This window comes from Cryptotermes secundus, unplaced genomic scaffold (genome assembly GCF_002891405.2).
Source record: "Cryptotermes secundus unplaced genomic scaffold, Csec_1.0 scaffold2549, whole genome shotgun sequence".
Taxonomy (NCBI): domain Eukaryota; kingdom Metazoa; phylum Arthropoda; class Insecta; order Blattodea; family Kalotermitidae; genus Cryptotermes; species Cryptotermes secundus.
Window position 1 is genome coordinate 30626 of NW_019724644.1, and position 12416 is coordinate 43041.

Consider the following 12416-nt stretch of genomic DNA (forward strand, 5'->3'; position numbering starts at 1 on the left):
CACAATGCATAACTGACAGCAGAAAGCCCCTCCAGACACTCAAAGGCAACATTATCATGGTCATCCTTTCCAGCATTAGGCATACTGAGAATTAAAATCATTACAAGACTAAATAGGATTCAGATCTAATGCTGCTATGTTCAGGTCCTACTGTTGACTGACATTTATTATATGAAATTGAATTTGCCACAATTTGCATTTTTATTCTACTTTTATAAGAAATATCTGTGATAAAATTTAAAATACAAATGTGGAGAATGCAATTTTTTTACAGTCTGTAACTATTTTTTTTAATTCGCTTAGTGCGGGGTGGAGTCCAACTGGGTCCACTCAGCATGGCAGCCACTGATTTGCCTATTGTAGCCTACCCCAGGTGATTATGATGATAGAGAATTTGGTGGAATGAAGATTGGCAGGGGAAACTGAAGTACTTGGAGAAAACCTGCCCCAGCACCACTTTGTCCACCACAAATCCCACTTGACCAGACCCAGGATCAAACCTGGGCTGCCATGGTGGGAACCCAGCAACTAACCACTTGAACTATGGCGTGGCATCTGTAACTAGTTACTTGTTCATAGAAAACACAGCATATAACTTATGGAATACTCCTACATTTGTATTTGTGCTGAATGTGTGCAACACTTTCTTCATGTGTCAGTTATTCAATGAAAGGTTCCACTGCTGCATAGCATCAGGTTTAGAACCCGGGCAAGTAGACGAGTAGTTTAACAGATTGTTCACACTCAGTGTGTAAAGTACTATGCAACTGTTCAAGCAACACCAGAGAGTTGATGACAAAGTTTGTTTTGTGTTACTTTGCAGCTTGATACTGGTCTTTGACTGCAGGGTTAAACAAGTGAAAGCAGACTGGAAGCTGAAGAGCAGTTGCTTCTGATATCTGACACTGTGTATTCTGGTAAAAGTTTATCAGTACTTCAGAGAAATATACTGTCTTATAAACTTTGAAATTAAGCAAGCGTCAAGGAGAATCTTTGCTTGCTGCCAGCTTGGCTTACTCTTCAACCCTCAAGATGGAGACAGTACATTCCTTTGGAATGTCAGCATACATTTGTACCAGACTACATGACATCACAATCCCAAAAGACCATATTCTCCATAGTCATAACCATGAGAATCTAAGATCCCACAAAACAATTGTTTTTTTTTGTGGATATGTATGTAAAAAAACAATTTTTAGAACATTCATGCCTATGTATAATAATTCAGGCACATATGATTGGTATGGTTTCAAATAAAAGCTACATGTTTCTTCATTGAGTTATTTTATGGTGCTCTATGTAGTGCTGAAGCTGAACGACAGATTGTTAATTCACACAGCTATCTTCAACTCGAGTTCAAAGTTCTTGGTCACCAGGAAAAAATTAAGTTTCTTTTGGGGGGGGGCAGAAGTAACTAGTAGTTAGCTGATTCTCTGTGGAATCCTTCTTGAGAAGTTAAGAGTCACTCAGCTGATCAAGAAATCTCGTGCTTTTCATAGAACCAAAAGATCAATCACCATGTTCACTAGAACCTGCCACTATCCTGACCCAACTGAATCAGTCTACATCCTCATACTGTTTCCTTAAGATTCATTTAATATATATAATTTTTTATGCCACTCGCTTTGATACAAAACTTGACATTTATGACAATTGTGCTAGTTAATATAGTTCAGTGGGTATCTAATGCACTCATGATAAACAGTCACAAGATATGAACCATATCTCAAAAAGTTAAGTAACCTACTTCTGACATTTCTGACTGTGCATCCATCTTCATCATATCTTGATGACTTCTTTCCAATGAACTTCCTCGCACAGGCACTGCTGATGGTCCTCCACTGCTGCCTGCATGATGCAGGGGCTTGCGACCACGGCTACTTCCAACAACACTATGGCTTGACACTGGTATTGCTTTCAGAAATATGGAAGTGACAAATATAATTATTATAGCATTTGTTACATGCAAAATACTTGTCTTTAAATAATAAACTAAATTTTAATTTTTCTGTGAAACTGGAACTTAGATATTAAAACTTGCAGATGCTGCCAAATATGTTTAGTGTTATTTCCCTCTTTGTTATGATGGCTGATACTTGAAAAAATGCAAAATACTTCCAGTAGTATAAGCCAAAACAAACACTGGAAATATATATTACTTAAAGTAAAAGAGACACAGGATTCAAAGAATAGTGAAAGATTAAAATGAAAAATTACTTGGTTGGTTTGATGAAAAGAAACTGGTAATTAATTATGTCATATTAAAGAGAGATGGGAAACTATGCACAGCAAATACCTCCTTAACACTTCGCGGACCGGTGATTTAAATATTTAAATCACCCTGGGGACTGGCATTTTTAAACATACTACCATAACTTGTGCACTGTTCACTTTAAAAATTAATATAACATCTCCTAATTAATTTTTTTAACTAAAATTTCTGGAGAACACTTACCAATGCTCCTAGAAGTGCTTGAGGGTGTGATATTTCTGGAAACTTTCCCCTTTGTGAAGTGGCATTACACAGAACTTGCAAATGTAGTCATACTCCTTTTTTTGTGAACTGTGCAAACATGGCATTGCCTAGAAGTATTCTTCCCCTTGGAATGTTCACTCTTCACAATTTTCATGAGGGTATTTTTCTGCATATCACTCAAGAGTCGCTCTGGGGGGTCCACATGAGGCCTTCGTGCGGTGGGAGTTGATGGGCCCGGTCGTACTAAGTCTTTGTGTGACCTTGGTTCTGCCGCCACCATCTGGACTGTAGCCCAGGCCTTTGCCACATTCATCAGAAATGCTTTGTATTTCAATTATGAATCAGGGTTTAGATTTTTTTTAGATTTTTGCTGTCCCCGCAATGTTATTACCCGCATTATCGTCGGAGCTGCTGTCACTTTTACTGTATGTGGCCACAATTCTTTGTTGTCCTCCATCACCGTCGCTGTCTGAATGACAATTAATCCATTACTACCCGTCTCACAAGGCAGGTCAGCTAGGTCATCGGAGGAGAATTTGTCCTTGATCCATTCTCCCCATTAGCTACTGGCTGATACACACAGCTTGAAGAAGGCAAAGCATTTTCCTTTATAGTTGGTTAAGTAAACAGCGAGGTCAAGTTACTGCCTGCTAACTAAACATTCCAGTCTTATCACGCATCTGCAGGTGGCGCCAGAGCGATGTATAGTGTGTTGCAACTTATCGTATTCTAAAAACCTGTTAACACGCGAACAGTCCGCCATGTTTAGAAGCGAAAAACCTTTTAAAGGGTGCATGGTCCGCAAAGTGTTAATATTGGAGAGAGAGAGAGAGAGAGATGTAAGAGAACAAATAAACTACATAAGAAAGTATGGTATTTACATACATTTGGCTACTTTTTTCCACAAGTTCATTGGAAGCACTGCTCAACAAAGGATTATCTTAAATTATTCTACTCATGTACAGTAAATATCAGCATAAAAATAATTAACACTATCACAAAATGTGCTGGAAGAATTTGCTTATAGGATGTATTTGTAGTATGCTGCAACATTGTGTAATCTGATACAGCCTAATATGAAATAAATTTCTCCAATCAGGATCACTTGTGTACCTGAAGGAATAGGAGTAGAATCACTTCTTTCATTTCGACGTTTGTACCGACTGTCAATCTCATCTGGAGACTCAAAGTCCATCAGCTTTGATGACTTCTTTCGCACGCGTCCTGATCGTGATACACCGGTCACTTCCAAATCTGTGAGTAAGAATAATGATGATGATAACTTGCACCTCTAAATTTCATAAGTGCAGGAAGTAAACAATTAAAAGTTACATTTTGTAAAATAATATCAAACTGTATAAAGGAAACAAAATGAAAGATAAATACCTATCAGGGGAAAAGGAGATTGAATAAATATGCAATTCAGTCCATAGTACTGATAATTAATTATTTGACCAATAAAGAACTTTTGTGTAGCTGTCACTCTGGAATTGGATCGCCTCTGTGGTCTAGTGGTCAGAGTTCCTGGCTACAGATCCAGAGGTCCATGTTCCATTCCCGGCACTACCAGATTTTCTGAGAAAATGTGGATCTGTACATCCACTCCCCTATACGCCTTCATGGCATAGTGCTTAATTAGTTAAGCACAGGGACAATTTTACCTTTACCTTTAGTATTAAATGGAAAGAGTAGAACAAGCTGTGAAACTTAGCTGTAGAATACATTAGATATTCAGGATTATTTGATTTTTGGACTTTGTCCATTATTTTGTATTCTAAAAACATTTCAGAAACTGGATCTGTTCCTATCCTTAGGTAAGGGGATGGGAGACACTGTTGGGTCCATTAGAAGGAGCTGGCCTAATGTACACATTAGATATGATTAGCTGTGATGTCTTTTGTGTAAGCAGCCATGGCAAGACGGTCGACTGTCCAAGATTCTGTTGCATATATCCACCACAAAAGCTAGAAATCTTATAACTTGTCATTAAGCTCCTGGATTGAAGCTGCTGTATGAGAATTGCTTAATTTACGTTAGTTTTAACCCATTTCGATGCAGTACCCTTTAGAGCCAACACACTTATGCAACTGCTCTGGATAGTTTTGGAAGCAATCAATTGTCATTTTTATTTAAGGTTAGTTGGATCATCACAGCCTTTTCTTACCAAATCAAGTGTTTCTGAACTACTGGCCATTTAGACAAATTTTGATACTGGAGAAGACACCAGTTAATCATAATACCAAAGGATGAAGTTGCTCAGTCACTTTCTGTACTCCACATTGTCCAGACTGGCTCTGGGGCCTACTCAGCTTATTTCATGGTTTCTGGGAACTCTTTCCCTGGGGGGAAAGCAGCTGGGGTGTTAAGTTGACCACTCACCTCCATCTGGTGCTCGAGGTCAAGAATAACAGAGCTATACCTCCACTGCCCCCATGTCTGCACCTAATTAATTAATGCTCCAATTCAGACTCACATGTGGTACCTCCTAAATATCACATATTAATACATAAGCTCCTCATTCAATTATAATATGCTGAATGTGGCTGAAAAACTTGATATACATTTCTTCTAACCTGTAGTGTGTGTAGGGGGGGGGAGACAAGTAAAAAATTGTCAAATGAGGTGTGCATTCAAAAAATTCTCCAAAAGCTCAAATGAAAACAGAGTTAGGTCACCAGAGCACAATATTTCTCACTTGATGACACAATGAAATTATGTTCAATACATCAGTGCAGAAACTTTGAAGTGTTTCTTCCTCTCATGTTAAGCAATGTTTACCAATTGAACACCTCCACATCATATCGATATACAACATTCAATAACTTTCAACCACTGACAATTACAATTTGGGTAGGGAAAGGTACCTGCAAAGTGTCAGAACTCATCTGCCAACATTTCATTAAGCAAGAAAATTACACGAATTCTTCCTCAACATCTGGTCCAACAGTACTGAAAACACTGGCTGACACTTTGCACAATCAGTTGAAAAGAAGAAATTGTAATCTGCCTAGTTTTCTCTTTATTTCTTGATTTTCAATACACATTTCATTTTAAAAGCCAATATATAAATTTGAAACCATCTCATATGTTACTGCACAAACTAATGTAATAGTAAACACGTCAAAACAGACATTAGGTATCCAAAAATATGTAATGGAAAACACTCCGTCCCACGTGGTACATGGCAATCTCATGATGAAGTGTTACAAAGAACTTAATTGAACTTCCTCTTTTAATTACAAAAACAATTTTCTTGTCCATGAATTATCATAAATTAAATTAAATTTGATGAATATCCTTCCATACACCTTCATTACTCAAAACACAAAATCACACATAAAAACTGTTGCATTAGAGGCAAACTTTCTTACATTCTGACCACTTATACAATACTGAGTTTGGCTCTCATAATGAGAGCTCTAAACTTAAACTTGTTGACATCTAGGTTGCATTCCTTACCAAAAGCACATTTTCCAATCATGTAATACCCCTTATCATAAACAAATATTATATTTACTTATATTTATTTAATGTCAGTAGCACCTGACTAAATAACAAAGAATAATACAAAAGCTTAATGAATAATGAACTGGAGGACATGAAAGGAAATGCCTATTCCTTAATTTGAGGCAAAATCCAGGCATTTGCCAGCAGGGCCTGAGAAAAATGATCAAAACCTGTGATAATAGCTAGTGTCCTGGCTAAGATTTGAACCTGAGGCCTCCCAAATTCAAAGCATCAGTGCTAACCACTTTACTGCAACATTCAGTACACATACTTTTTCATATATGTACTTCACTGTCCAAGCATGAAACATGTTAGGGAATTAAGCACACAAGAATGTATTACATTTGTTCATAAGCTGTATTAAATAGCTGATGATAAATACTTTTGATATATCCTGTGCCATAAATGCAATTCCACAGCTACAGAAGAGGTTAAGGCACCAATAAATTATTATTATGCAACCTTGAGAAACCCACAGCACCTGTCATATATTTAGTAACATTTGGCACTTTTGCAACATGTAGAATATCAGTGTATAATTGGCCATATGTTGTGCAAACAAACAACACAAGGAATACTACACATTCATAATTAACTGTGCAAATACCCTTTTATTTCTTTTAGTCAAGTGTGAACTTATTTACCGAAGTATATAATAATTTTGAAGGAATGTCTAATTCTCATTTATTATACATCATCATCTTGGTTCCAACCATCTTCATCTGACAAGAATCTTCGTTTTGCGGTTGTGTTCATATATGGTCGCAATGCCCATTCAGTATCAGCTGCATCTGCATGGTCCAATGTTCCTAGCTTTATTTCATACAATTTTAACTGGAATCGTGGCCCAACTTCAGATAACTCAACATCCTTTCCATTTATTTTCTTGTATGTGTGATGTCGAAATGAGATGTAATCATCATGATTAGCAAAGGTGATGACTCGCCGACTATCCTCCTTAGGTACAGGAAACAAATATTTCAGTATATCTGAAACGCGATTACCAAGGGCAGTTTTGAAGTTGTGGAAAATAAGATGTGGATACTGTTCAGACATAGTGCCAATGTCAGGTATGTCATGCCTCATAACAACATCAGTCATAGTGAAGTAGGCAGTTGGTCCATATGGGAGATGACACACAATGAAACTATCTGGAACACCACGATGTTCATGAACAACAATAAAATCTGTCACATTATTAGCACTGCAAGCATGGAGAAGCTGTTTCATTTCATAATTTCCACGATTCATGCGCTGGGAGTTGGGAAATATCAGCCGGAGCTCCTTCACAAACATTTTAAGGCGAGATGATGGATCACGTGAAGTTGTTATCATTATTTTTGGATCTTCAACACCTGCCCATCTGTACTCATCATCTTCATGTTTACCACCGCCTCCGCCTGCTTCTGTACCTAACGCAACAGCAAGTTCTGGCCCTCTGTCTTCCCATTCTAATTTTTTCTGAAGAACCAACGCATTCCGTCTCAAATCCGTGTGTATTGTGAGGTTTTCTTCCAAACATAGTTTTAACCTATCTTTCTTGTCTTGAATTTTTCGTTTCTTTCCTTCGATTGCCTTTCTATGCAGATATTCTCGTCTCAAACGTGCCTGGCGACGTAACATTACTTCCACCGAAATAAATTCGCAAATACTCCATACATAAACTGCCTACAACTACAAACACCACATGCCAAACACGGTTCGATGGAGAACAATATGGCCATCAACTTTGCTATCGATTAAAACTAATTTAGATATATCGAAAGCGTTTAACTGCTGTGAGGTTATGTTTCAATCAATAACATTTCAAGAGATAAATCTAATCAACGATGAATAACTATGCATTAGACTTAATTACCTTCTTGTTTCATGCGTTTTTGCTGAAAACTGTCGAATACATCATTGCCGTCGATATTCTTCTTCCTCTTCGGCGTCTTTTCCATTTTTACGCTTCAATTCTGTATTTTAAAGCAGTACTAAAGATCCTACTTAATATTTAGATAATACGTATTTTAACTGCAAGAATTAATTTGCACGACAATACAGTACACTACCTTCACATAATTATACTTTCAAATTGTCTTAAACTATCATTCAGCCACTGCCACAAATAAACAGTAGTTTATCCGTGCTCCCTTCGATATCGATATCGATGGAGACGCTAACAGGCTAACGGGTTTGAAGTCCGCGATCGTTTGAACTTCAACGAACTGCAATAATGGCGTATATTAGTTGACATATGTAGTGTTTAAATAGCTAGATCATTGTAGTGCTGTAGAATACAGTTAACTTAAATTTTTGTCATTGTTCCTCAGTTACGAAATTTAAACTGTGTGTATGAAATATTTTCCTCTAGTTGGGCTTTGTGCAATTGTCTAGAGATGGAAACCACGCAGTCTGAAAATAACGTTCAAGGGAACTGCAATGACAACAGTGCCCAAGAAGCAGAAGATCGGAATGAAATATATCAAGTATGTTCTGCAAGGCTATCGCATAATGATGTCTCGCCATTGCGGAGAGGTTCATCAGGACTGTTTAGTGCTCAAAATAATGGGCTAGAAGACATCCATGAGGAAGATTATGAAGATGAATGTGTTCATTCAACACACAATCCACCGCCTTGCACAACTTTTACAGTTCTACCTTCACACACTACCCCTCCGTCAAGACAATATAAAGTCCGAAATCCATTTGATGCTGCATTAATCAAAAGACTTTATCTTCCCATTCTTAGTCCATCTGTTTTTAAAAAGGTTGTAAGCCCAACACAGGTAAGATATTTAATACATAATTGAATAACCAGATCGTTGATAGTATAACTTTAAAATTTACAATTTGTAAAGTAAAACCAGCCATTGTACCACACCCTGTGACATTTTAAGTTAATCCACATTGCCACAACATATTTCCTGGGATGCTATTGTATTTAATCTCCATCTTCAGAATGGTAAATCAAGGGGCATGATGTGTCATATAGAGGTCACCAGCATTTTCTTACACTGGTTTTTAGCTTAGCTTTTAAAGTTGTTTTTTTTTTTTGTCAAACACTTCTTCCCTGTGTAGTTGATAGATTATTTTAACTCAGAAGAATGGTATGCTCCTTCAGTATGATAGCCTCCTACCCCAAAGAGATTTCTGTGCCAGAATTCATAATTTATTTCTTTGGTCCCAATATTGAGCTACTGGTACACACTGGGCCTCATTACAGAACTAACCCAGTATTTGCATGGAGGGGCTTAGGACAACTACAAAAAGTCTCAGTCATGATATGCAGTGTTTGAATTGAGGCAACAATTGCAAATGGAAAGAAGACAAGGAACATAACAGCAAGAAGGAATAAGAATTTACACTTGTTACAGGCACATACACACTAGGGGAACCATACATAAACAACTATGTATGTATGTATGTAAGGGGTGGGTCATTCCCACCGCAGTGGCCTGGATTCGATCCCGGGTCCGGTCAAGTGGGATTTGTGGTGGACAAAGTGCCGCTGGGACAGGTTCTCTCTGAGTACTTCGGTTTCCCCTGCCAATCTTCATTCCACCAATTGCTCCACAATCACCCTCACCTATCATCTGGGGCTGGTACAATAGGCCAGAAGTGACCACAGTACAAGGGACTTTGTCCCACCCCACTAGCAATAAAAAAAAGGGCTGGGCCATAAAAATTGGCCCCAGCACTGCGACCTTCAGTGATCTATTGTGCTTATACATAAACAACTAAGTGTCAATGCAGGAAGACAGCAGTTTCCTCACCCACACCTGATAATGACCACTTTGGTTGAAACATGTTGTAAAAAACTTTTAAAGTGACTGGCTTTTACTGCGTTTTAATAAATTGTTGCATATAAGACTGTATAACTAATTAATACTGTAACGTGTTTCGTTACTGAAGACGCCGTAGAGATGGTTAATTGGTTTATTTAACAACCTACAAATAACGGCTACAATTAATTATAACACAGTTGTGGGGTTTCACATTTTATAACCCTAATCGCATTAATCTGTTAACACTGTTGCGGGGTTTCACACTTTATAACCCTATGCGCAAATCAGCTCACTCTGCCTTCAGTAGTCTACACGTTTACAGTAGGGGAGCTATGTATCACTGTATCACACACTCCCAATTACACAATCACACACACGTCCGGTTCTTCTACCCGCGACGGCTGCTATACTCCAACAGTAGTCGGCTGACTGGAGAACTCTTGATAACACACTCGTACGCTTGCTAGGAACTATCTTCGGCGATGGCCACGTTATAACTCGACTCGGCGACTGTTACTTTAAAACTCGGCGGCTGTCACAGTACAACTCGGAAATGTCTTCGGCGATATCCACGGTATAACTCTTCGGTAGCCACATTAGAACTGACTCGTAGCTGCTGTGCAGTTCTCTTATATATCCGCAGTGGTGCCTGTTGCGTTCCACGTCACAGTAGGAAGTTGATTACGGGTACGTAGCGTTGCGCGTTACGTCACCGCGGAGTGGTGGGAGGGAGCACTATGTTACCGCCACGCGCCTGTGGCCTGAGTTGCCACGTTGCTGCTGGGTAGGGAGGGGTTCTCCGTTGCGCAACATGTTACAATACTAACTCAATCATGATATTTAGTTTCATATAATTACTTCATATAATTTTTGTATTTGATATTGATTTGTTCAGTGTTGATCTGTTTTAACTCTTTCTATGGTAGTTTTATTTAAAGAACCTTATTCTGTTAGAATATTTCCATGGTAATATGTAATTCCAATTGTTTAAGGCCACAAATTTTTAACTGTTGAACGGTGATAAGAGATGTATCACTGATCCTTATCTCAGACACAAAATAAATCTGGTCCTTGAAAAGGTTGTTCTTTCTGAGTGGACTAGCTCATGAGTAGTGTGGAAAGGGTAAACATATCTGTTGAGATTATGGTCTCCTGGATGTGACCATGTGATATATGTTGATTAATACACTTGAGTCTGTTTCTCAGGCAACATTATTATTGAAGAAAGCAGTCTTCTTGGATGTGGTGCTGTGTAGATGTGGTGATAACCGACGTTTCGGAGGAATGTATCGCCTCCATCTTCAGGGTAGAAGACAAGAAGAAATCCGCGAGCAAACCAGCTAGAGCAAGTGCAACAGTCTATTGCACATTCCTCCGAAACGTCGGTTAACACCACATCTACATGGCGCCACATCCCAGAAGACTGCTTCCTTCATAGTCACCACTGTGAAAACCTCAAATCTTACAACATTGTTATTATTTATATAAAAATGATTATCTGGGTACAATCACTTTTGTTTGCAATTTATGGTCCCTATATTCAGTGAAGTTTCTGTTTTGTTGATAAGACTAATTGTGGGTATCCCAAGCAAATGTGAAGATCTCCAAAACTTTTTTTTTTTTTTTTTTTTTTTTTTTTTTTTTTTTTTTTTTNGCAGTTCAACCCCAAATTTGACAGTCATATTAAGTGTGTATTTTATATGACCAAGATTTAATTTCCTCAGTATGAGAACACAGTAATAATTCTACATTTCACATGACAGCATGCATTTCTTAACCAGCAAAGTAACTGTTTCCTTTTGGTGAAAGAGCCTGTACCTTGTTGATAGTTACGAGAACATGCATTATTAGAAATTATTTTTGTAAGTTGTCTGTATACAGTGGTTGTGATTAATTTCTCTGTGTTTTTTCCATTTGATTGTCTTGAAATCTGAGATTCAACTTAACAATATATAAAATTTCGTTTTGTACCTGATAGAAAACATTCTGTCTCTCCATAACAAAGACCATTCTATTAATACTGTTTTGGAAATAGTTGTTGTTTATTCCAAGAATCATATAAAATCCATAAATATAATGTATGGGCAAAATGTAGGATTTTTTTTAAAGATTAAAGCAGATGGTATGTATATGCAGTAACCACTGCACATTAAAGGGTTAATTTGGTATGAAATATCAATACTGTAATTAAAATGTTGCTGTGAAGGCTGTAATGGATCTCGAGTGTTCTCACGAAGCTGAAACTTTACTTTGAAATGTAGATGTTGAATAAACACGATACTTGAAGAGCACACTCTTCTGTGTTGCTCCTTACTGCATGCTTCTTGATGATGTCTTGACTAACTCTTCAACACTGCAGATAGAAGGAATAGGTTCCTCCAAAACATCAGTGGACTTCTACTAAATTATATGGCATTACAGCTCAGAAGATGGTACTCTTCATGGTTACTACTGCAAAAGACTTAAAATCCAACATGAGATTTATTTGCACATTCTGTACCGAGACTGGCAGCAGTGTGAGTTTGGCTATTGGGATTATGTCAAGATTTGTACAGGTTCTACAGATTATAGTTTTGTTGGCTTATAAGAAGGATGTTTTTATGTCACCCTAATGCTACACAATAATAAGGGAATGCTTTTAAGATCCAATTTTTAAGAATGAA

The 12416-nt window shown here is 37.7% G+C and overlaps 3 protein-coding genes across 4 annotated transcripts in view; 1 reads left to right on the plus strand and 2 right to left on the minus strand.

The window, feature by feature from the left end:
- The window catches only part of LOC111862628 (HMG box-containing protein 4), a gene marked incomplete in the record, with an annotated part of 27001 nt that extends 18898 nt beyond the window's left edge, over nt 1–8103 (minus strand). Inside the window, 3 exon segments of the mRNA XM_023848148.2 lie at nt 1748–1914; nt 3590–3730; nt 7842–8103. Of these exon segments, the coding sequence (XP_023703916.2) occupies nt 1748–1914; nt 3590–3730; nt 7842–7926 (393 nt within the window).
- On the minus strand, nt 5479–7725 carry LOC111862626 (U3 small nucleolar ribonucleoprotein protein IMP4-like). Its single transcript, XM_023848145.2, has one exon. It carries the CDS (start codon nt 7604–7606, stop codon nt 6671–6673), a length of 936 nt encoding a protein of 311 aa, XP_023703913.1. The 5' UTR covers nt 7607–7725; the 3' UTR covers nt 5479–6670.
- Nucleotides 8104–8155: 52 nt separating the features above from the next.
- Nucleotides 8156–12416, plus strand: part of LOC111862627 — a 15506-nt gene continuing 11245 nt past the window's right edge. Inside the window, exon 1 of one of the 2 annotated variants that reach the window (XM_023848146.2) lies at nt 8156–8754. In XM_023848146.2, coding sequence (XP_023703914.1) covers nt 8365–8754 — 390 coding nt within the window. In that variant the 5' untranslated portion in view covers nt 8156–8364. The remainder of the gene's footprint in view (nt 8755–12416) is intronic. The other variant, XR_002842462.2, reaches the window with a different exon arrangement.